Source organism: Temnothorax americanus, unplaced genomic scaffold (assembly GCF_048541705.1).
Source record: "Temnothorax americanus isolate GAGA-0224 unplaced genomic scaffold, ASM4854170v1 Scaffold13, whole genome shotgun sequence".
NCBI lineage: Eukaryota > Metazoa > Arthropoda > Insecta > Hymenoptera > Formicidae > Temnothorax > Temnothorax americanus.
The window spans coordinates 1,887,895-1,913,203 of record NW_027509264.1 but is presented as its reverse complement, the minus strand read 5'-3'; the positions used below and the strand labels follow the sequence as shown (position 1 = coordinate 1,913,203).

At 41.4% G+C, this 25,309-nt stretch overlaps 1 protein-coding gene and 1 long non-coding RNA gene across 11 annotated transcripts in view; one reads left to right on the top strand and one right to left on the bottom strand.

Annotated features, from left to right (window-relative positions):
- Positions 1-25,309, top strand: part of Ten-m (teneurin transmembrane protein Ten-m) — a 514,620-nt gene that overhangs the window by 134,770 nt on the left and 354,541 nt on the right. For all 8 annotated transcript variants that reach the window (XM_077400008.1, XM_077399999.1, XM_077400002.1 and 5 more), the window contains exon 2: positions 18,626-18,710. In XM_077400008.1, coding sequence (XP_077256134.1) covers positions 18,695-18,710 — 16 coding nt within the window. In that variant the 5' untranslated portion in view covers positions 18,626-18,694. The remainder of the gene's footprint in view (positions 1-18,625; positions 18,711-25,309) is intronic.
- LOC143894024 (uncharacterized) overlaps positions 1-25,309 on the bottom strand; it is a 186,817-nt gene that overhangs the window by 19,856 nt on the left and 141,652 nt on the right. For all 3 annotated transcript variants that reach the window (XR_013255988.1, XR_013255989.1, XR_013255987.1), the window contains exon 3: positions 3,529-3,578. This is a non-coding gene — a long non-coding RNA (uncharacterized LOC143894024). The remainder of the gene's footprint in view (positions 1-3,528; positions 3,579-25,309) is intronic.

The window sequence follows — 25,309 nt, the reverse complement described above, 5'->3', positions numbered from 1 at the left end:
AGCCCCAGTTTCCCGTGTGACGGTGGCGCGCCACTGCATTACACGTACCCGGCATTACAGGCAATCGTCCGACGATCGAATCGACTGACTCCCGACTCCCAATGTGTATTCCGCGCGGGGCATGTCAGCCCAATTTTGCCCGGAAATTCGTGTCGCTGCGCTGCTGCTGGTAGCACGCGTCGCGCGTCCCGTGCCGTATATCGACACACAGAGGCGGACAAGGGAGGCGGGCAGACAGGACGGGCATCGTGCCGCGGGTTAATTAATAAATGGGGATTCGATTTGGCGGGAATAATTCAGGAATTAACATCGCGGCACGATCGGCCTATCACTATTCGGTTCGGCTGCAACGCGCGTCGTTTGGCCAGCAAGGCGATGTACGCGCGACAAAGCGCACGGACGTGTCAATATTGGCTGAGAGCTGCGAACGTTAATAATTGATAAACAGTAGTTCTTCGTTACACAGTTTGACAATTATTCGACGTCCATGTATAATAAGGACGCATTTAGCGTTCTCAGTATAATGAGAGCGTTTGACTTACTGAAGTTACGCTTATCTAATATTATTCGAGTAATTTCTTCGATCATACCATTTTTACTATGGTGTTTATTTTACCGCGGAATATGTACAAAAAACAATTGGAAGACGTTTGTTTAAGTAAAAAATCCTAGTTAGAAATATTTGAAAACGGAGGTGTTCAACAAGAGCATATGACAACGCAGCATTTATTTATAATTAGTTATAATAATAAAACGGACAATGGGCGCTCTTTCGCAAACAGTTTTCATTCGCAAGAAAGAGAGGGAGAGAAAGAAAATTGCCAGCTGTCCATTATATCTTCTTGGTATACACAGAGCCCGAAAAAGCCGCTGAAATGGAATTAATTCCGGGAAACAATTTTTTTTCTTTGACTGTTTTGGAGGGTCATGGGTAGTCTGAAACCGGAATTTCGGGATTCTAACCCTAGAGCGTTAGCCGCCAATTTGATTAGAAGGGTGATTTTGTAAATATCTCGCTTATTTTCAACTTTAGAGTGAAAGTGGTGATAACTAAACTTGTAGAAAATTTAATACTCTGCAATTTTGGTCCTTATCATTTTTCACCTAGGATCAATATTTTGGGTCTTAGACTCAAAAGTGGGGGGGGTGAAATTTTATCCTTTTTTTTTTAATTTTTGAACAAGCGCGCTATAAACTCTACCCCCGTGATGATGTGGAAAAGATGTTTTTTATTATACCAAGTAAATTCAAAAAATAAAAAAAAATAATAAAATTTTACTCCCCACTTTCGAGTCTAAGACCCAAAATATCGATCCTAGGTGAAAAATGATAAGGACCAAAATTGTAGAGTATTAAATGTTCTACAAGTTTGGTCCACTTCCACTCTAAAGTTGAAAATAAGCGAGATATTTACAAAATCACCCTTTTAATCAAAATGGCGGCTAACGCTCCAGGGTTAGAATCCCGAAAATCCGGTTTTAGACTACCCATGATCCTCCAAAACATTTAAAAAAAAAAAATTGCTTCCCGGAATTAATTCCATTTAAATGTCTCTATTGACTGGGCTACATCAGCACGTGGCTGGACCGAGCCAGAAACCCACTCTCGTGCCTGCGGTTTCCTTTGTTTTCTCTGTTTTGTTTCGTATCACTCCATTATACGTACCGCACGGAGAATCCTAAAAGAGAGCGGTAGGTACATACTCGCGCGAGCCCGTACTTGTAGGGCACCCGTATAGATAGAAAGCGAAAGATAAACTCGATCCTCATCTTCGTAAAGCTACCACGAAACGAGTTCTTTGATTGTTTAAAAGTGAAACTGTATTATGATTTATAACATTGCTTCCTTTAGCGATCTCGTCCTCCATAATTTTACCTACTTATAATGTTTTTGCAATTTGAGATAGAATATATCTCATCAATCAATATAAAAAGAAACAATATCCATCGTCACGAGATATCACGATGACAACTTTACATTGTGTTGATTGGCGTTGTCGTTAAATCTCACTAAATAACTTGCCAAAAGCAAGCAATTTTTTTTCAGCAAAAGATTTTTTCTGTTAAGATAAGAAGAGGTTATTCGAGTCAGTTAAAGAAAATATCGGGTCTCTTTACCCTATATTCTTGCTAAGAAAATTTGGCATTTTTAGTAGAAAAAGAAATTTTTAGAAAAAAAGTAAGTTTATGATAATTCTGTGATATATGCGTGGACTTTATGCTGTATAAACCAATATGTACCAGCGCAAGTGTTGAAATTCAGTTAAGCCCGATATGGTTATTATTTGCTCTGGCTTTCCATGAGATTGATTGCCGAAAAAAATAACACGAGAATTGTTTTATTTCATCATGTTTGTATTAAAAATAGATTACGGTTATTTCTAAATATATTTTGGTTATATTCAAAATATGTGACATTAATCGACATAATCCTAATTCTGTAATCCTATCACTTGGTAATGGAAAAATTTATTTCTATTGTAAAATATTGTGCAAATATTTTGGAATATACATCCATATTTCTCTATTGATGAATCTAAAATTTCTAAATTGCAAGTTGAAAATTTAATACGGAAAATATTTTAATATAGGAATGATTTACACTTACTGAATATAATATATACAAAGCTGATACAATTTTTTCAAGCCAATTGTATCATCTTTTGCTGCAATAATTGTAAAAAAATTGTAAAAAAAGTTTTAGTATCTACATATTTATCGATTTACTTTTCAGTGAGTTTATGAAAGAGCAACGATGCATGAGCAATACCGCGGCGCGAATTGAACCAATCGTGGTGATGCGCGTCGCTGCTATTTTCAACGATATTTTCGGGTATCGCATACAAAGCGAGTAACGTTCGGTGCGATAAATACGGTCGAGAGTTTCGCCACTATGGATCGCGAAACTTTGCGGCGCAGATGGTTGACACTGTTCGGCGTTGAAAATTGTCTGTAATTTTATGACCGTCAGAGGAAAAACGCGCGAGTTGGTGAATATAACGAATTATAGTGAAAGCGTGAATTAAACTAGGACAAGTTGTATAACGTAGAACTGGCTCGTCACATACTGCGAAATAAACTTTCGAGTATGCTATAGATATCGATTCGACGGTTAAATATAACTTGTTAATACGGGCTCGGTATATAGTACGCTGCACATGCTCGCGTGTATCGACGAAAACGCGGCAGGTCTAATGGGAGGGTAAAAAGGGTATACTCCACGGGTTGAGCCTGAGCCACATTCAGACTGACGCGGTAATGCGCACGAATCCATTTAGCGACCGCAACGTTTCCATCCAAGAGAGCAAGCAGAACAGACTCGGTACGAAGGAGAGAAGTAGAGAAATAGGCACGGTGTACGGAAAACGGGGGGGAGAGAGAGAAAAGGGAGAAGCAGGAAAATCTCTCGTTCCTAGGAAGAAATCCTCTTGGTACTCGAGATGCACGTCTTCCGTCATTAATGACTAAGAATACCGTTGCAGGCAAAGTACTAAAGACGTTGCGTTTTTCAGAGAAAATGTTTTCTTACCTACGTTGATTTGAAGAAGAACTGCAACTCCTTTCTCCTTTTCGCCCGATCTGTAATCCAAAATATATATTTTCAAAATAATAATAATAACATATATTTAAATTTAATCGCGCTTTAAATGTCAGCTGATGCGTTTTTTATTTATATTCGAGAAACAAGAAGCACTATATTTAACGTGTTACGCGAAAAACTAATTTTAATTTAAGCTTCAGATTTTCGTGCGATATTATCGCAATAGAACGCGTTGAAAACGAAAAAAAAAAAAAAAACGTCGTTAAATTCCTCATTCACCATCGTCAAGAAAATATTATCTTCCGAAATCTCGTTTTATAGACGGCACCGGGCGCGCCTGCTGTGCTTTCGAAAGAACCCTCGCTCGTGGAGGCGCGACAACGAAAAAACGAGGGGGGCGTGTCGGACAGACAGAAATTGCGCGAATTATGCGAATTAAGTGAGCTCGCTGAGTAGTGACAAAGCTGCGTAATGAAGATACCGAGGAAGGCGTGTCGGGGACGGAGACGGGGGAGAAACTGCGAGGCGCACGGTAGGAAGGGGTGAGGAGTAAGTGAAGGATATAAGACGAAATGAAGTCTGCTGGGTGGACGTCGAGGGAGAGGGAGAGCCAGTAAAATTCTTGGAGTCATGGGCGACGAAAGAAAGAGAAGACAAGAGAAAGAGGACAAGGAAAAGGAGAAGAAGTGTCGGGGATGGTAGTGCGGAAAGTGAAAGAAGGAGCAGAAGATGGAGTGTCGAGGACGGTTGTGCACCGTCGCGACTAACGGTGACAGTGTGTAAGTGGCCCGCGAAAACCGGCGGGGTGGAAAGGGAAACGAAAGAGGAGTTGATGCTGCTGCTACTGCTAACGCCACTGCTGCTGCTGCTACTGCTGTTGCTACCGTCGTCGTGTGAGCGTTGCGTATCGCGTGTATGTAGAAATAGCCGACGGTGCACCACATGCTGCTTGCAGCCGATGGAAATGTAAAACTGCGACAAGTCTTGGAATAAAGTAGCTGAATAAAATACAACTAAAATCCCCTGTCGCTCTCTTGCCTATACACGCCAACTCGTGGAACTCGGCCGTGGTACGGAGGATATAAGTTGAGGCGAGATGCGACGCAATGCCACGACTATCACGCGTTACCGCGACGTACTCCTACGTCAAATGGAACAGCGAGGAAAAATCTCTCACGGGAATACACGCGCAAAGGGAGATGGCAGTCACAGCAGGTCATTGACCATTCGTCCATACTGCGTTAGTGGATGATTCTTCGGTTACGACGATTTACTGGGATTGACTGACATTCGTAAAGCATGTATAGAGATTCGCGATTAGTATAATATTATATAATTCTAATATTGCGATTAATTACTTAAAACGCTATTGTTTCTTCGCAAATATTTGACAGAAAGTGTGAATTATTTGTAGCTTATTTTTATCGAAAATAATGCAAGTAGGGCATAGAGTATTAAGAAATAAACTTTATTTCCTACTTGTGTATATACTTGGGTATACACATGTACAATTGAGTTACGAAAACGTTCATTTGAAAGTTGGCATTGCTCCTGACTCCGGAAATGCCGAGAAGGGGCCGCGCGACATGAAAGATCGTCCTTTCCGTTTCTCCTCTGTAGATACATACGCTGGACGCGGGTACCTTGGGTGACCGGATGCATTATCTGGCTGTTCGGACAACGTGTAAGTGTAATTAACACACCGCCGTTCATAACGAGGACAATGTACGCAGTCACACTAATGAGAGCAAATTAGCTCGTTTGTGCCAGTTTAGTTTCACCTCCTTGCTCCGCCGCTTTGCCGGCCGCGCGACGGGCTGTTCTCTGTGCGGTCAAGAATGCAAATTTGGCCGTTTCGCGCGCCCCCGTCTACACCAAACACGAATTTCTGTCGAGTTCCGTTGACGAATTCAGTGTTACGGACGGCTTGCGGCGTACAGTTTCAAAATTCATGGCTAACGTGACAAAATGTCTTTGACGCTATCCACATTCATGCACTTCCTAATAAAACAGGAACTACGATTGTCCTTGCACCAGTGTCTAGCGAACTGTATCGATTGTGTTTATGATCAAATAACGATTCTGCTATGATCACGGAAGTATCTGGATACTTTCTGAGAAAACTATTTAACGCATACAAATTAATTCAATTTTATCGCGCGCGCGCGCGCGCGCGTAAAAGGATCATATCCTAGTCTAAGAAAATATTTTCTTTTCATATGCTAATGTAAATTTATGGATTTGAATATCATTCGCTATTAGATTCTTGTTCTTATATTAATTAATAAATTATTAATCACGATGAATGAATAAATAGAATTTCACAATGTGAGCTCAATATCATGAATTTTATTACTTACGGAATAATCTATACATCTACTTTGTGATCTACAGTTTTCCTAAAGTACGTGGAAATAAAGTCGAAAGGCAAGTCGAATCGATTTTAAATAGAACCCTTTGCAAGAATGGACGTTTCGACGAATATTACAAGCTTGGTATTTTCTGGATTTGCATAGGACCGGAGCCACAGCAGCTTCTCGAATACGTATATGTGATGTATATATATATATATTTCTCCAGTTCGACCGATTTGTTATCCTGGACCGAATATTCTGCGCAATCCAAATAAGATGTACTGACTGGACGTATCGGAAGAAATAGTCCATCGATTGTAATCTTCGTTGAAAAACATTTTATTCGTTTTCAGTTTATGTTTGCATTTATTGTTATAAATATTTTAAACACCTATTGAAGATATCCTCGAGATTATTTTATAATATATTTGTATATGTCACCCACACACACACATATATATATATTTTTTTTTTATACATAGAATATTATTTATAATATGTGTAAATGAAGTTGATATTTTTTAGTCGCTCGCTGATTTTCCACCACGCGATTAGTCTATTCAAGTTTTATTTAAAATAAGATCACACGGCACAGAGGAAATCTCTTGCAATAAATCACTAGTAGAACTCAAAGAACAGTGCAATATCTTAGATGTCGATTCCTTTGCCAGTTGATTTTAGTTCTCTATCGACATTCTTGAAAAGTCAAATCCACATCGCGCAGAGACTTGCCAAAGGAAGTTCATAGTGGAAACGGAAACAAAAGCGTAGAACAAAGAAGAATAAATATTCAGGATATCCGCAAACAAGGAAGGTTTACGATTTTATGTATAAAAATTGTAGTTACCTCGATCGCCATGTTACAAACGCTCTCATATTTCTTTGCTGCAAAATGCCCCGAGGGATGGAGAGGCGCGGAAGTGTGTTATAGAGCACAAAGGAGAAGGATTTTGGGAGAAAATGTACAGACACAGTAGTGCAACCATTCGACAGACCTCAAAACATGAAAAATGGACTGAAGTTTAGCGATGTTAACAGTTGTAGCTGCCCTCGTTATCATTTTCTCACGTTAAATAATTTTTTCTAACTTTTCGAAGACGAATAAAATTACTCTAATAAATTTTCGTCATGCCGCGGATAAATTTTTGCGTTTCTCCATTCATATTCCACAAACTGATTTATTGCTGCAAGTTCTTAATTTTCTTTGTTGTCACGACGCATGTACAGAGTATATGCGAAATACCTTGCCTTACTTTACCGGCACTCTCTCCAGTCCCTTCTTTTATTTTCTATACATCGTTCGTTTCTTTCCCTTTTGTCCTATCCGTAGTGCTGCAAAAAGGGTCGCTGCGTCGCAACGTTAAAGTGCATTTCACCTGGGAGGAGCTTAACAGTAATGGCTTGCATCGTTTCGTCGAAACAAGCATCGATCGTCCGGCAAGTGGTTGGCATCCGAAAACGTAGTGTATAATCTATGATTATTGAAACAACTATATGTAACGTCGATTTGCATGCAAATTGCACAGCAAGAAAATCGAGAATTCAATGAAGTATTTTAATTTGAAATTGTATAGTGTCTGATTTCTTATTCAAGTTAACATAAGAAAAATATAACGCAAGAATAAAACACGTATCGATCTCCTAAATTGATGTTGATTCACAAACTCATCGGCATTTCCTCAAGTCTATATCCTTCGAAACACAATTATATACTTTTCTTGCGTTTGTTCCGATCCAATCTTCTTCCTTCAACGTCCCAGCCAACGTCGTCGTTGTATGCGAAGCTGACGGTCGAGGTATTTTCCTCGAAAATTCGTTCGAAGGGATACTTGATGCTTGCGTAACGACGTGGTCCATGGAAAAGGATACCTTCGCGGAAGGCCTGTAGATTCTCACTCAGGTTTGCAGGCAGTCAAACCGCAGTGTCGGATTACGGTACTTGTAGAGACGAACGAGGACGAGGAGAGGACAGAAAAATAGGTAGAAAAGTAGCGAGATAAGGGCAAACGCATTGTCATCCCTTCAAATTGTCACTGCTCGCGTCACTTTCGTCAATCAATGAATAAATATCGCGTGATCGGTCATTACGCCATTGTGAATGTACCTTTATGACGATGAAGATGTTAAACGGGACCACCGTTTTTTTTTCTACCTTTCTCTTCTTACAACCGCACGGCATGAATGGCTCATTTCCCGATAGCCTCGACTCGCAAAGCGTGAAACAAGTTGAACGAGCGTACTCGATAATCGAGTCGGTTGTTCACGCGGTTGCCTCATCGTCTAGGCGTGCTAATTACACTCATTATCGACGTTACCGGAATACGGAAGACTGCTCCGTGGCGGAACGTTTTCGAGCGTTCTTTTTTTGTAAGTAGAGGAAATGAACAGTGAAATCAATTGTATCGACGAATAGGTTAGATACTGTATATAAAGGTACGATGGATATATTCAATTTTATACGAAGTGAAAATATTTTATGAATATAGCATAAAATGTGTGAAACAAATCGATTGATTAAATAAAACACTTTGTATTGAAAGACATGTTAAATATATTTCGCTTAACTTGAAATATTTCTGAATTTTAAATCCTCGATAAATAATTTCGATGAAATTAACTTTGCATATGTTCAAGCGAAATTTTTGGCTAAAATGTGAAACTCGCGTATTAATAATGGCATTATTTTGTTGAAATAAATATTATTTGTAATGCACATTTAAAGGATCGATATCACGCAATCCTGAACTCTAAACGCAATCTAATCGGGCACTTGTGTTACTCTCATCAAGCTCTCCACGGTTTTATTTAGAAGCAAATTCAGCGATTCAGGATGTTCAGAAACGTCTCGAATCCCGACCAAAGTATTCCAGGGAGAGTAGAAGGAAGTAGATACGCGGGACGTTTTATCGGCAAAGAAAGAAAAAGTATCTATTTACGAGTCGCGTCGTGTGTTCTGTTTATTTCGACGTGGCGTGATCAAGGAAACCAGAGTTTTAATTTTCCGCCTCAGCGACTAGCTAGCCAGAGAATCAATGAGAATTAGAGAGTAGGGTAGCACACCCTGGCTTACCCTCGAACAAAAAGGAATACGTTGTTAGGACGATGAATTGCGGAAGAGCGGCGCGTATAGAAATGCAAAAGGCACCGTCTTTGCTAAACGTCCGTTTATGTAAATATGTAAATATATACGTAAATCACATATTTATTTTATTGATAGCCGGCGTCAAAATAAAAAATAGATAAATCGAACGCGGCGACCTGCGCGAGTAAAATTTTATTCGTATTTCCAAGATATAGAGACGTTCAGTCCGCAGTAACCTGTCACCCTAGACCTAGATCCCACCAACATTTTTAGCTTAATAGTTCCTAAAGTCGTTCGTCAAAGTATATATACACTCGCAGCAATTTTCTTTAGAAAGGTCGCGTCGCACCTTGGGGCCAGTAACTCGGGAGATCTTCCAGTGCAAGCGAGAAATTTAATCGCGACTCGTTCGTACGATTAAATGTCACCGCTGCCATACACGTGAGACCGAGTCGGGGGAGACAGAGACAACGGTGTCCCGGGAAATGAAAGGGTGCAAGACGAAGTCGCGGGACGCGTCGTACGAGAGACAGAATGGAGAAAGGGAGAGAGAAACGGAATAAGAGAAAGCAAAGAGGAGAAGAGGAGAGAGAGGTAGTCGAGGACGAAGGGTAGATCAGCAGGGCCCCAGATTTCCCCAGTGATTGTCTCGCAAAGTCTCGCAGAGTCTCGTCAGACCATTCATCGGCGACGTGCCGAGACTGCGAGTCTAGAAGGTTGCAGCCCTCCGCTAAACCGTCGCCAGTCCTTTTTCAACCCCGACGAAAGAGGAGGCAAGAGCTGAATCGCTTGACGTCAACCCGCGTGTGTTTTATCCCGCGCGGCTCTGTCTCCTTCTCTACACCTGTCCCGCACCCTTACTCGCCACCACGATCCCCCTCCTCATTCACCCTTTGATGATGAAATTGCCAAACTGGCCGATAACACTGATTGAAAAAAAGGCTCCCACACAAAATCGAATTTCCAGTTACGAGCACCCCTGGTATAGCCGAGGACACCGCGATACCGATTGCTTTGATCGCCATGTATATACAGCCCTCTGTTATGAAACCCCTTGCGATCACCCTAAAACTTGAACAGAAATTACAGTTATCAAATGAATCTGATTTAGGCTTCTGACATTTCAATCGCATAATTATAATTATGATGTGTTTGATGTATAATCTTATTGAAGAACAAAAATAATTCCATTAATATTTATACAATGATATCTTCTGCAATGAGACATAACAGTTATATTATTAATTTTAGTGATATGTTATTACGTTATCAGCAAAAATTACGATCTTCTCGTAAGGTTCATAAAAACCCGCATTTCCCTTTCGTTTTCCATTTAATCGTCGTGACGTTTCAGAAACCGTTCGCTCTTGGCGGAGCAGATCAGGCATTCGCCTTTGATTAACGAAGCCCTCGACGTCCAAAGAAACGATTTACATTTCCGCGAAACGCGGCAAAATTTGCGAAACTGGTCAGCAGCCGGCACGGTCGGCGCGTATTAATTAGAGACTCGTCCTTAAAGTACCAGCGAGGCACGGCCTTAAAGTACGGCAGACGTGGTCTGGCGAATTCAGTGCTCGGATTTCACGTAGTCAGACGCGGGTTTAGTGCGCCGTGGGGGTAATTATTCAAGCGGCATCCCCCGTGGCGGGAGAGTCACGCAAGGGTACGGCGCGCGGCGGCGGAGGGTGTGAGTGAGCCGGCCTGAGGGGGCGCGAGACGGCGACGGGAGGGTTTCTGAGCGCGTCATCCATCACTCCGTAACGTACGCATGTACTCGCGAGTGCCCTGAAATAATTGAGCGAGAGCGGCGGAATCGTTTCTCCTCGGTAATGCGAGCGGTAATGCTAGCGACTGAAATTTTGTTCGTTGCTCGGCGGGCGAGCCGTATCCGCCCACGGAAAAGCGGACGAATAGAAAAATGGAAGCTTCCACGATATCTTCACTTTGAAAATGTTAATGCGTTTATTCGCCTCAACTATTGCGGCATTTGAGAGTGCATAATTCTTTGACGGTGATGTATGAACGTACTACTCTCGCATACGAATTTATATAATATACATATAACGTGAGTGCACATACGTAAGTACGTAATATACGCTCGTAATATACGCTCGTATTTTTGGCAGAATATGATTCTCCCGTTTCTTCACGAGCACAATGATCTATTCAGTTAGGGATAATAATATAATTACCACATTATATGCGAATTACTCTTCAGTGGCATTAATGTTTCTGAAAGAGATTTCAGTTGCAGCGGCGAGAATCACAAATGCGAAATTGTAAGTAAAGAGGGGGATGTCGCGAGCAGGAAAGCCGATGCTTCGTCCGCTTGGTGAACGCTTCGGCTTCCCCGGTCACGCTTCCCCAGCGCGACTTTGATTATTCCAGAGCCGTACGATTAGTATTCTGTAGAAGGGAGAAAAAATGGACGGAGAAAGGAGTGAGGAAAGGGGTTAAGGAGAGAGAGAAGAAGCAAAAGGAACGAAAGCGCGAGAGATTGAGCGTAATAGCGCGGAGGAAGGAAGCGAGGAAGCGGATACCGAAGTCGTTACGTTTCGGTTCGGCATGCCGGACCACCGCGCGCCCAGTTCGTTTTATAAAGCTGCCTACGAAATTAAGAAGCTGTAAATTTGCGATCCTGAATTAGTATTCCGCCAGACACTTCCTCGCGCCGTCTGGAAATCGCTGCGAAGTGGAAGGCGCCAGCGAAACGATATCGAGTTGGGGCGAATACAAAGGGAAAGCATTTGTGTCGGGAAGGCAAGCAAAGAAAAGGCGGGGAGGGGGCTACCTTACAGAGCGACCGAAATGGTGAGCGTAATCCTCTTTTTGGGCCCTTCCATTCCCACCATCTTCTCTTTCCGCTCTCGTTCTTCTTCCAGTGCGATACGTGCTCATTTTCGGGGGAGGAGGAGGGAGAGAGGGGTAAGATCGACAAGTTGCGACGCGTAAAAAACGAGCCACCCCTGAAGGGATAATCTCGGCGAGAAAAATATCGGCGATCATTCCCGTGCTCGGTGACACAGCACGGTACTCCATTGCTCAACCGTTGCAATATACTCGCCGCGATATATGTTGCCGCTTATTTCAAGGTTCAAACCTGGTAACAAACGAAATAACGTTAATGACGCCAGTGATGTGTGATAAGATATCGCAGGCTTATATAAGCTTGTATGATATGTGATATGTTGCGTAAGACAGGAGCGCGCGCGTAAGTCAACACACTTATTTCATGCCTGTTTAATATCTTATCCCCTTATCCTTCAAATAAATGGATTAATAAATGTTACTTTCCTACAATCATTAAAAATATTGAAAAGTTTCCTGATTTTAATCATCGATAATGAAAATTAAGAGAATCCTTTCCTTGAAGGATTGACGCTGCAACGTTAATATGAGGCACGCTAACATTTAATTTAATCAGCTTTGTTGACACATCGTTACATCGTGACAAATGAGCTTTCACTCGCCACTGTTCCTAGTCGTGATAAAGCGAAAATTCTAACAATAAAGACGTTACATTCCGCGTATCCTAAAATAATTGAATATGCGCTGGAGTGAATTAGCGGCGGCGTTGAATTAAATATAAGACGTCGGTAAGCCTTGGGGTTGGATCGTTGGCGGCGCTTGCTATTAATGTCACCAGCCCTAACCGCGGGTCATGGACACCGTTAGAAGGGTGCATTCTTAATCAGGTATGCCTTTCGTTACACCCGCGCGCCCTAAACCGAATGAGATAATGAAGCTGCATCCGCAGCAAACCCCTAATAACTTTACGAAATCTGGACCAACTAGTTAACGCGGCAGACCCGTTGCAATATTAATAATAAAACGGCAACACGGTGCGTTTGATAAAACAGCGAAACGCTAATCCGATAATGTAATTCTATATACCTATGTATAAATATAATTCAAAGATTCGCGCATAATTACTACACAGTAAAAAATTTTGTGTACCAAATGTCAATAAAAGTCCACTCTAAATTTTGTGTTAAAATAACTCATTTATCGTGTTACCTGTTGACATTTAGAAATGTTATATCAACATTTTTTACAAATTATTTTTACATTATTGTAAACATACATTATTGTAAAAAATGTTGATATAACATTTCTAAATGTCAACAAGTAACACGATGAATGAGTTATTTTAACACAAAATTTAGAGTGGACTTTCATTGACATTAATTTTTTTAATGTAATTGTTGATCAATTAAATTCTTGTACACAAATTGACAAAAACGGTATTTAATTTGTTAAACATATTTTGTATAAATTCTTTAACGAAAATCGATTTTTTTTATTTGCAACCAATGTTATCTTAGCAATGATTTAATGGAAAATCGTTATTCACAATATCATAATTTTTAAGACAAAAAATTCGGCCAATTAAATTCCAAATCATATTTCTGCATAATAAGAAAAATGACAAAAAATACCGTTACGCGTCTGTGTTCTTAATTAATCGCTTGCACAACTTGCAAATTCTTTTCTTTCAAACAATCACTATATTGTCTGTCTCCAACATTGCTCTTTGTGATGGCTAACTTGCGAGACTTGGATAGATAAATCTTGAGAACCCAACTACTCAGACAAAAGTTTCATCGTTATAGCAATATGAAATCCCTGTGCATTAAATCGCGGACGGGATTCCTTAAGAAATCACTCGCGCGAATTGCGAGAGACGGCGATACAAATCGTATATACCGTGACGAATTTAGTTTCTCCCGTTCGCGCAATCCGACGGGACAACCGCGTCGCCGGCGCGAGCGACACAAAGGGTGAGCGATGATGAATTGGATGCAACTCGCATCCCCTTGGCGCTCCCCCGGAGGGTTCATGACGCGTCCCGATATATACGCGCCCGGCCCCATACTACACCTACACACCCACATACACACGTGACATTTGCTCGTACGCGATTTCGTGGGTGCGCGACTACTTAACGATTCGCCCGGTTTTTGCACCCGGCAGTGACTCACGTTCTCGCACACATGTGCCACGCAGCCACACGCTAACTTCGCCGGCCAAGTCGGCGGATTCTGAAATTAAATTACGAATTACGAGCGCGGGTGTACACGAGGCGTTCGCAGCGGTGAGGCTTGGCGGCAGCGGCGGCGACGGCGGCGGCGGCGACTTTCGAAGGGGCGGTTTGCGAGACTTTACGACTTGCAGTTATTTCCTCGGTGGCGAGCTCGCGGCAATGCACGGAGAGAAACGCCGACAACGGGGGAAAGAGGCTTCGAAATGACTCGTTTACGAGACGACCTTTGAACTCACTCTAATTTTTTTCCTTTTTCCTATAGCGAGTTTGTATCCAGTCTGTCCGCTGCAGCGTCACAATGCCAATACAAGAGGAAGGTTATGAAAACTGTATGTGCTACTAGATTATCTCGTTAGCAATTGTTATAGTTGCAGCAGAATATATGTATGAATATTCAATGATTTATTATCGCTCAATTTATATTTCGCATTTTAATGCCATTTTAATTTAATTGTAAGGAGAATACAAGAGTTAGAATGTAACAATAAGATTTAATTTTAATTGCCTGAAAATGTCATTATTTTTGCATCAATTCTGGAATATGGCCAAGAGATAAAAAGGCAAAATAATAATTATTGACATAAAATTCAATTGTATCGACATAAAAGTCAATTAGAATATTAATTCACATCTCCAGTGCACGGCACAAAAGGTAGGATATTAATACCTAAAAGATTTAAAATCTTGGGAAAAAGATTCTATAAATGACGCGAATAAACATCATTTCATTTTATTTTTAATGTAATTTCGACATTTCGATTGGACAATATTTCTCGTTTACTTTGCGCGGTAATCTTGTAAAGACCGACAATGCGTTCGGCAATGTAGCCCTCAACGGCGGCCAACTTTAATGTCCGACAGCGTCAGTCGTTAGATTGATGTAGCAGCATCAGTCGAGTATTAACCTGAAATGAGCGTATAATGGCGGTGTCGGGTATTTGATGCCCGTGCTCAGGATGCAACGTATGGCGTCCTTGTATGCTTGTATGCAGGTCCTAGGATATTGGGCTTACATTATATACTCATATAGTTAAAATTAAGCGATATATCGATATGCCGAGGTATCCGAATACATATCATATGCGCTTATGTATGAATATACACTAGGATGGTATCAATTCATGCGAATTTACATCTGTCAGTTATTGCATTTGTAGCATCGTAATTCATCGAATTTATAACGACGATTAAATCTTTTATGATCTAATTTGAAATAAATAGAAGCTAATTCATTATTATTTAAATTTTACAACTAGTTCGCGAGCGAAGAATTCAGGTTTCCAATCGAGGGGTAAGATAAATCCAGTAGATTCGTCGACGATAAGTTTTCGAATTTCCAAATCATGCTTGCCACGCGTGCGTGTATGGTTAAAGTGAAATCGGAACAGATTCAAGAATACTTACGACTAAATTGACTTGTTCAGGACAGTTTTTCGAGCTGTACATTCTCGTTCCGAGAAACGGTGCAGACAATTGACATTGTGATAAAGATTCGAAGTGCAAACCGATTTCTCTTTTTCTCCTTCGCGATTCTTCCGCCGGCTCCTCGCAGGAGTGTAAATATCGTACGTATAGGATTTAGAGCGCGTGTTTGTGCACGTCCGTGTGCCGAGAGGTATACCGAAGGAAAAGTCTCCATTCTTAAAATTTCCGGTGCCCAGGTCCCCGGTGCGGCTCGCGACGATATTGGAAAAGCTATCGACGCCTTCTCATCTGCTAGCCGGCGTTCAACGTACAAACCGGATGAAATATTCGGACGCAATTTCTTTATGATAATTCAATTTATCCCTCGGTCGCACGTCAGCGGCCGCGCGATGTGCATTGGCTCTATCGGGTTGTACCGATACATACCTGACGTTACCCCTCTCCCGGACCTTTTATTCTGCAAATGGTCGGACCTTATTCGCCCATATACTGCTGGGAATAGCCAACCCGATAAAGAATCCCACCCGTCTTCCGTGAATTCATTTCGCAAGTACCTTCGGAACTCACTGCCTCTCAAAGATTCATGAAAATTGATCGATCCGCACCTTCGGCGAAATTTCTCGCGCGAGATATTCCCTTATTCGATCTTTGAAATGCTCATTCTCGGATGCAACGTTCTCGCGCGACAATGCGTGTAGCGTCGTCTGGCTAATGTTTAAATTAATATAATCAAAATTATACTACTAGAATTGTACTACTAGAAATTTAAATTTGCATTTCGTTCTTGCGCTTCTGCGGTAATATTAAACAGATAATGTTTTTTGAATAAATGCTCCTACAAAAAATGCTGCTACTTCTTTCGTGTAATTAATCACTATTTCTGCTATATTCTAAAATATTCCCGCGTGAAAGAAAATATTTTCTTTCTAAATTTTTTTTCAAAGCTTCAAGATTCTTCTTGGGAACAATATTCTACACATCGTATATATCTATTATACATCTTTCAAAGCAAAAATAATCTCCTAACAGCAGTAGCTTCCTTCATCGACTGTTACTTCCAAATGGTTGACCAATTCGTCGTGGTTCATAACAGCCGTATATATATTTCGTTCATAATCCATCTCGTATCAATTTATCTTAAGCGTATCGAATCGTATCCGTGAGTGTCTTTCCCTTCTCTTATTTTCCCGTTTTCCCCGACTACCCCATCTCATCCCGACGTCCTAGCGCGAGCGACATTATCCGATTATTTCCAACCGCCATTTTCCACGGTCCTACAATGCATCCTTCGATTGCGACGAGTCTCGATTGTATTTTCGTAAGTGATATTTGCTGAGAAAACTTTGGCCACTTTACTCTAATTGTTTCTCCCTCCCCGCGCGCAATCGCGCGATAAGCGAAATCCGTCACGATGAATAAATATCCCCAAATAGACATGCTGGACAAATTTACTCTATCGCGATTCTTCGCGATATTTTTTTCCACGTTAACATACATTTTTTAACTCTCATCTTCTACCTGTAACCCCGAGTTATTCTCGAAAGAAATAATAGAACGTAAGTGAACTGCTCATAAAGCTTTAAAATCTATTATCGAACGTCGAGTTTTATCGCGAATTTTGTCTTTTATATTTGCGCGTTAATTGTTAAAATTTTCTCAGACCTACAATCCCGAAACTAAACTATTACTCGACGGCAACGAATATGATTTATCAACGTCTCGAAAGTTTGACGAGATGTTGCAATTAATTCTGCGATATTCAAGAGGTATTCCAAGTTACTTTGCTGACTCACATTGCCAGGATGTTTGCTAATAAGGCGCATTCACGGTTCAATGCGCAATATAATTATGGATAATTTGGAAATAGCGGTCGCGTATCAATCGTGGCGGTCTACTCGCGTATTTTCCGCTGCGGAGCGCTACGAATCGGCAGTAAAGAGTAACGCGAAAGGATTATTATCGGTCGTATAAATCGGTAACGCAATTAACGCTGGGTGTTAGGAGGAAATTACAAGTGTGTTATGGCTTACATATACGTCGAATAAAACGCGGCCGATACGCGTACCGTTATTAGAGCGCCCGCCCGCACCGTTCTGTATAGCAAGTTGCTAATTAGTTCGCCAGATGGACAAACCGTTTGCGGTAAAATTGGCTCAGTTATGTAATAAGTCCTCGTATATTGCAGGCTGCTAACGGACTTTGGCGGTTCTACGTAACCACCCCTCCCCTTGATTTCCAATCGTTGAAAAGGGAAGCAATATTCCAGCGTTATTTAGTCGATAACTGCGTGTAATTTATGTTTACCACGATATCGTCACATTTTCGCACATTTCTAATTTTTGTTAAAAAAAAAAATAAATGTAAAATTATATCTTCTAAGATAACGTAATTAAATTCGGCCGTCTTCGAACAATAAAAAAGCACGTTACGACTGATATCTCATTTAAATCACGCAACGTTTCGTTCGCCATCGTCAAAAAAGGATTGCCTCAGTTATATACGTTTTCAGAATGTGCTCGGCGGCATTATGGGCGAGGGGAGTTTCCGAGCTTACGTACGAGGGATTGCTGGTTATACGTCGGACGTTAAACCGGCTTGGAAATAGTTTCCGGAACTAATTTACTCGCGAGGGTCAGCGTCGTCGTCGCCGTCGCCGCCACCGCCGCCGAATATCCTCTTTATTTCACGTTCGGCTATCGTCCTCGAAATCGCTGCGGTCGCGAAGAGCGAACTTCGAACACGAATATAACACTCGATCCATTTTCTGACTGCGAACCAATATTATCTTTGATCCAACGTCGTCAACCATAATAACGCCTGAATATAATTCGAATACCGAGAATTCCTATATTATACCGCACCGCGCGAGAGAGAGAGACGTACGATTACCTACCTACGATCGAATCAACGTACTACATGTCGTATTTATCCTAGTTTTGTGATCGTCGATGAAGCACTCTCTCTTTATGTGTAAATATATATATCATCCTATTTTCTTTACAAATGAAACTGTTTGGAAACTTTATTTTGTTGCTCTGTCGTGCCTTATACGTTCGAAGTTATATTGAAATCATGTATGATTTTTCACATGTATCGATTTCACTCTAATTTTAATAATCTCTAAATTTAATAAGCTATTCTCAGCTTTACCTTCCTAATTCAATTATTCGCTCATTCCAGGTGAAGATTTGTCCCTGTATAACCGCGACTCCGACAAGGAGTGACTATCGAGGTACATGAAAGAAGGACATGAACTACTCGCAAGGTAAGCCAATTCCGTTCGATAATATTACGTTCTAAAATATAACGTAGAAATACATCTCCCGGCTCCTCCCGGCGGTGAACGATTTTACTTTACGGGAGAGACGCGTCACCGATATCTCCGTGTATCTATCGAATTCACCGAAGGTTTGTCCTCGTCCGATTTCCAGCCCGGCCAAGTGAACGGGCGGCGGTCTGAAACAGTTCGGAAATTCACTCAACTAATCAAATACCGCTAAAACCGCTAAACAAGTTAGGTTAGCAATCTACGTGCTCCGAATGGCAACTCCGAACTGCTGCGGCTGCGAAGCGCGAAAACGCTCGCGACTGCTTCCGCAATCCGCACGCCATCTTCGCCCTCTCATCCACCTGCATTCCTTAACGAGGGGAAACGACTCGATTCAGACGTGTACGGATCGCCTAATCGACGGTCCAAGTTACGCGATTCCAGGTTTTGACTTTGTCGTGTCCATCGTGTCATCGTCTAGTTGGTACAAGAGCGATCGATAGAGCGGTAACCTCTCCAATTTACAATTAGAATAAAGCGCGATAACGCATTAAAAACTCAAGGAAATTATATTAATATTGTATCTTTATATAGAAAGAACATTTCTCCAACATATAAAATTATGAAAAAGCAAAGATTGAAACAAATAAGACCAAGCGTTTTTTGACGATATTTTTCTTTAAAAATTTAGTGATGTTTTTTAGTATCACACTTTATTATGTATTTTTGACGATGTCTTTTCTTTTGCGCTAGTTTTCAGAGTTGAATTAATCAATAATGATTTAACGAGTTTTCTAACAATTTATATACAAACTATAAGACTATATCCTAACAGTCCCATTTCCATTTATAAAATTTTTTAAAATCGCTGTGTAACTTTTTGATCGGGAATGCAGTCCATGTATGTGTCGGATCAGATAGCTAATCAATATGTCTCGAGGGTGCAATGACACGTGCTGTCGTCCCGTCAAGATGTTTTCTCCCCCTCTCGTGACCTAATTGTCCTCATATTTTTGACATCGGACGTTATCTCGTCTACCTGCCTAATAGAAGAGCCGCATAGGGGACATATCCAATATCTAAGCATCTTTCTGGTCATTCACATGCAAATGTATGCTGAGTCGACCACTATAGGCTCTCCACGGATGAGCGGATCCACAGTCGATGTACAGCGGACACTGATCCCTCGTTGCATCCTTTGTCCTTGCAACGTCTTTTCAGCATTTTCGTCTCGTTTACTATTTTACGGAGGGATACCTTTCCGAATGAAAAAAAGCGTACAAATTAGTCGGATCGTTAGTGAAATCCATATTAACGAGACACCCGATTCTCCCTCAGTGGAAACGCATTCCGGATCCCATGTTAATTCCAATCCCCAGGTCTTCAACAACGCACAAAGAGAAGAGAGTCGCAGCGACAGCGTTCTGTATTTCTTTTGTTGCGGTAATACTCTCCACTAAACAAGTCCTGAATATTTTAAACATATTTCACAGAACGCACATAAATACCGTACGAAAGAAATATTTTTCTTTCTCGTTGTCGTGCACGACAAGAAGAGAAAAATATACACGACTGTCGCGAATGAGAAATGAGGATAAATCATTCGCGTGTTTCAACTGCTTGACGACTTTAGGCACAGACAAAGGAACTGATTAGCCTTCGTAATTGAAACACGAATAGGAAAAGAATAACAAATTAAGATAAAAATACAATGTTGCTTTTACAATTTTGTGTCTTTTCAATTTTCCTTACATATCAAAGGATTACGATCGATAATTTACTTCGGATCGGTTTGCTTGGGTGTCGTCGCAACCCCTCGCGCGGGAATGGCAACGCGGTCGCAACTTCCTTTCGAGGGACGAAAAGGAAATGTAGAAAACGAACGCAAACGGCCGCCGAATACAGGGCGGATGATGAATTTAGCCCGTTTTAAAGAGGTTATTGATAGAATCCATTCCCGGTTCTAAACGCATGGTCGATCGAGCGAGAGACCCAGGACCGTTAGACTATCCCCCATGCTTTCTCTCACCCTTAACGTAATTACGAATCCCTCTCGCTCTCACCGGCCTGGTCAAAGACGACTAAATATTTCCGCTCCGCAACATTTTCTCTACCTCGTTCGCGCTAAGCCGATATTTATTCAGGCGTTTGCCCAAACGAATACCCGCCGTAAACCAACGTTAATGTCAAGAGTTATCGCGTAACACGGTCTCGACGAGTAGCGCGTTCGCGCAGCTACCATTTCATCCAATTTGCAGCGCTACAACGTAGAGTGCACCGAATGGGTTGCGTCGTAACGCGCGCGTCGCGTTTATCGATGTAAATTCACGGAGGAATTGTTCCCGGGTGTGAGCCAAAGCAAGATTATCTACTTGTTCATTGCGATAAATAACTCGGATAGAAACTATCGACGTCGACGTGGCGGGACGAAATGGAATGCATATATCTTTAATCAGCGGCATGCGCGCGAAATCGCGCGGTGAAAGACGTGGTCACAGCGGAGGAAAGTGCTGAAGTGACTCTGTGCGATATGAACCGCTTTCTCCGCATACAGCTATCTAAGAAATTGACGCTAATCCACCTCCGTCTTACGAATTAACTCTTTATGCGGCGCTTCGTGGAAGGGGACGCGAGTCGGACTGCGAGAAAGAAATGCCGCCAGGAACTCTCTTCATCCGCCAACCATCCGGCTTATATATTGTAAATACCACGTAATCTGATGACCTCCCGGCGACGATCCCTTCATTACCAGCGCGGGGCCATTGTTCCGTAGGTATAATTGAATTCCCAAGGAAGCCGTTGCCGCCAGCTAACCCTCATCCTCTCGACATCAGCGATCCGAGAGAACCGCCGATTCCACGTTGGAACTCTACGAGACCCTGATTTACCCCATTCAGTCGGGAATAATGCGATATCTCGTCACCCCCCCCCCCCCCGAAAGCCCCATCGAACCTCGACTCGAGAGAGCAGGGGTCATTTTGGCAGAGGAGCGGGTTAGTCTAAGCTCGTACACGATTCCGAATGTCCATCCGTTCATCGCCCAAAGTCTTCCGCTCGTCTCCGCGAATGTCGCTTCCACTTTGAGTGCAAGCCAACAATGGATTCTATCGATGCGCCCGAGAATGGTCGATAATTCGAAACTGAACGCCAACCTCCGCTCCGTTATATTCCGCGTAATTTCGGTTTCGAACGTGGATTATCAGAGTTGCTCTCTGAACCATATAAATTTAATACGAACCAGCTCGCAATGTACGTAAGGTTCGGGGCGCTATATGCTCGTATAGGTTTGCATAAATAATGTAATTTCACATTTGCATGAATGTGTGCAAAATATTTTTCGATATTTTCTTTACACATACTTAAATTTTTAAATTAATTTACAGAATATTTTCGTTTGAGAAAAATATCAGAGCGTCGATTTCCAAATTACGAATGAGTGAAAACGATTTTTCTTTTTCTTTTTCGAACTGAATTATATAGAAATAAATCACCTGTTACTTAACTTTACATTTTCATATCAATTTTTTACTCGAAAAATAAATTTTGTATTGTAAGTAACGTTCGTTATATTACATTATAAATTTTCACAAATGACAATTAGTGATCAAGTTCTTAATGGTCTTTTAAGTGTCAGAACGATCGTTTCACCAGTGAATTGCCCGATTTACTTAGAGCACACTAGAGTATTCCTATCATCCCCTTTCTAAGTCTGACGGCAATAATTTTACTCGAGCACCTTCTGTGTGAGAACTCGCACCGTAATCCACGATACGTACGTTAAATATGCATGCATTACAACGCGCGATAAATATTGACTTTAATATATTAAAATTATGTATGTGACTTTTTTTTAATGTATCAGAATTATCACATCAAGCTCAAAGCGCAATTTTCCATTGTGTATAAATCTACACAAATCTCACGTGCGTAAAAGTAATAAATTGGAAAAAGAGATACCCATTTTTTTTTAATATTTTACCGCTTAACGAAGACATATTTGACTGAAAATTATTTCTCATTTTTGCGGAAAATAATTTTCGCACGCAGAAAAGTGGAAATTTTAAAACGGTCTGCTCAAACGATAGAAATAATCTGATAAAAACTGAAGTGCCATCCTCATTACGACAAATTGGATATAATCAGCTGTTATACAGCTGTATATATGGATTATGGATAATCACACATGAATTAGAAGGTCGACTTCATCGTCGTTTATCAAATACCGCTGACTGTCAGTTCGAGATGATAATAAAGTGTGTAACGTGTCTAACTGGGGAAATGCCGCAGACATTCGCTAATCGTAAGTGTCAGGAGGTCGTCGCAGCATTCAGAAACCAGGACCACCTATGGCGTCCTGGACGTTACGGTCTGTCGCATCTAGGATCCCGCCCGCCGCCAGTGATCATGAATAACAATGCCGATAACGCGTCGACGTCACCGTATGCGCTGTCCGTAATTAATGCTCGTCAGACGCCTGGAGTGGAAAACTCACATTTTCTCCCCGTGCATCTCCGTGTTCCAGTATGATCTAGACGTTGAGGTGCCTTTGCACTTTTTTTGCGACACTGACAGGTAATACAGGTATGTACGTGTTCTTCGTACGAACAATTTCCTGCGCGACTAATTTCGTGATGCGTTCTGTTTTCGTTGCGTCGATGTACAAAACACGATGAAGTAGCTCGATTTAAATCAAGATTAAAATAATAATATCACGCGCATGAAAAGCGTAACACAGAAATTACACATCCATGTAATCCGCATAATCGGCTGATTAAATTATGTATGATTTGTGACAATTTAAGAATTAAGAGCTCGAGATTAAGAGCTTATAATTTATAGGGATAAAAGTGGACAGGTATTATAGTGTAATATCTGTCTTTTTTATAAGTAAAAAAACGATTGGTGTAATACTAAATTTAATAACTAGGACAAATTGTATTTTTCTCCTTTTGTTGCCGATGGAAACTTTCCCGATAGCGAGAACGCAAAAATTTTCATCAGCGACGAAATTCCTTCGGAGTCGTCGGTATAAATCGCCTTTGTGCAGGAGATACGCACATCGTGAGCATAAACACGCCGTTCGCTGCACGACACGCTGCACCTAGGTGCCCTGTCATAGTCATGACTGATGACCGACATTACGATTTGCCAATAACAATTGTCCCGGGCATAACCGCCCCGCGCAAACTGCAACTGATAGCTAACATCGATTGTCCACGTCGACGTAACTGTCCGCCACCCGGAGTGACCCATAACGTATCCGCACCAAAAATCTGCCGCGGACAGCCGGGCGCGAAAACGGATTCGTCCCGGCAACGTTGTCGCGGTTGGTAACGCGACGTTCGCGCGAACACACGCGACCGATCATTTCGCAGCATTGCCAATTTTAGTGTAGGTATTTTTTCTCGGTTCTTTTTTCTCTTTTTTTTTTTTCTAAACAATCGAGGGTCAATCCGCGCGTCAACTCGCCCGCCGTTCAACTGGAAACGAAAGCTATTATTCCGTTGGGAAATAACGGGGCTTTTTGTTCGTCGCGAAGTGTCTCCCCGATAGACTGACGTTCAACATAATTAAAAATTGTTACAGCAACGCGGCGTTTTGTTATTCATTATTGGTGCGTGGAATTTTTGATATCACACGTTATTAATTTCTTTATGATATTTAATCGAGAGATAACATTATTGTGCGCATAGAAACATCCGTTGTCGGTGGCGTAACCCGCGTAACAATTATGCGAGCGGATGAACGGCTGCGCGATGTTGGAGTTACTGCGCGATTGCTTTCTCGAACGCACGCATCTCGAACGCGGAAAATCCCGTGAGATTTTTTCCTCAGCCACTCTCGATCGCCCTGCTCTCAACGAGTAGAAAGAAGTGAATGTAGGAAATCCAATTTGATCGCCGACACGATTTTCGATTGGCAGACAGCTCGAGAACACGTGTGTGTCTGCGAGTGCAACGAGGAAAAGAGAGAGAGGGGGGAGGAAGGGGGGAGGGAAGGAGGGAGGGAGGGAAGGAGGGAGGGAGGGAGAGAGTCAGAGAGAGAGAGAGAGAGAGAGAGAGAGAGAGAGAGAGAAAAATGAACGGAACTGAGTCAGTAACGAGTCGCATTGTGCGACTGAGGAGATCTTCCTCATTTCTCTTGCCTTCGTTTTATTTTCCGTCGTAAATTTATCATCCATTCGTTCGTGGATATACGCAACCTCGCAAAGCAAGCTGTGGACTGGGCGATTCCGTGCCCCTTCAAAAGTTATTTTTCTTTCTTTACTTGATTCGTAGGCATTTCGAACATCTACGCGCGCTTGAATCTTTTATTTTCTATCATATAGCATCGGGATAATTTATAAAACATTGAAGATATAATATAATAGAAAAAAAATAAAGATACACCTGAGAAAAGTGATCTATATCTATAAGATATACTTATATGTGTTTTTGCTAAATAAAAGAACTTACATTTATAACTTATATATTTAAACACACTAGAAATTTGCTGAAAATTAATATCTACTATTACGGTATAGTATATATATATGTAATTGAAAATATTTGTCCTGAGAGAGAAATATGCAACGCACTTATATCTCAAATTCGTTC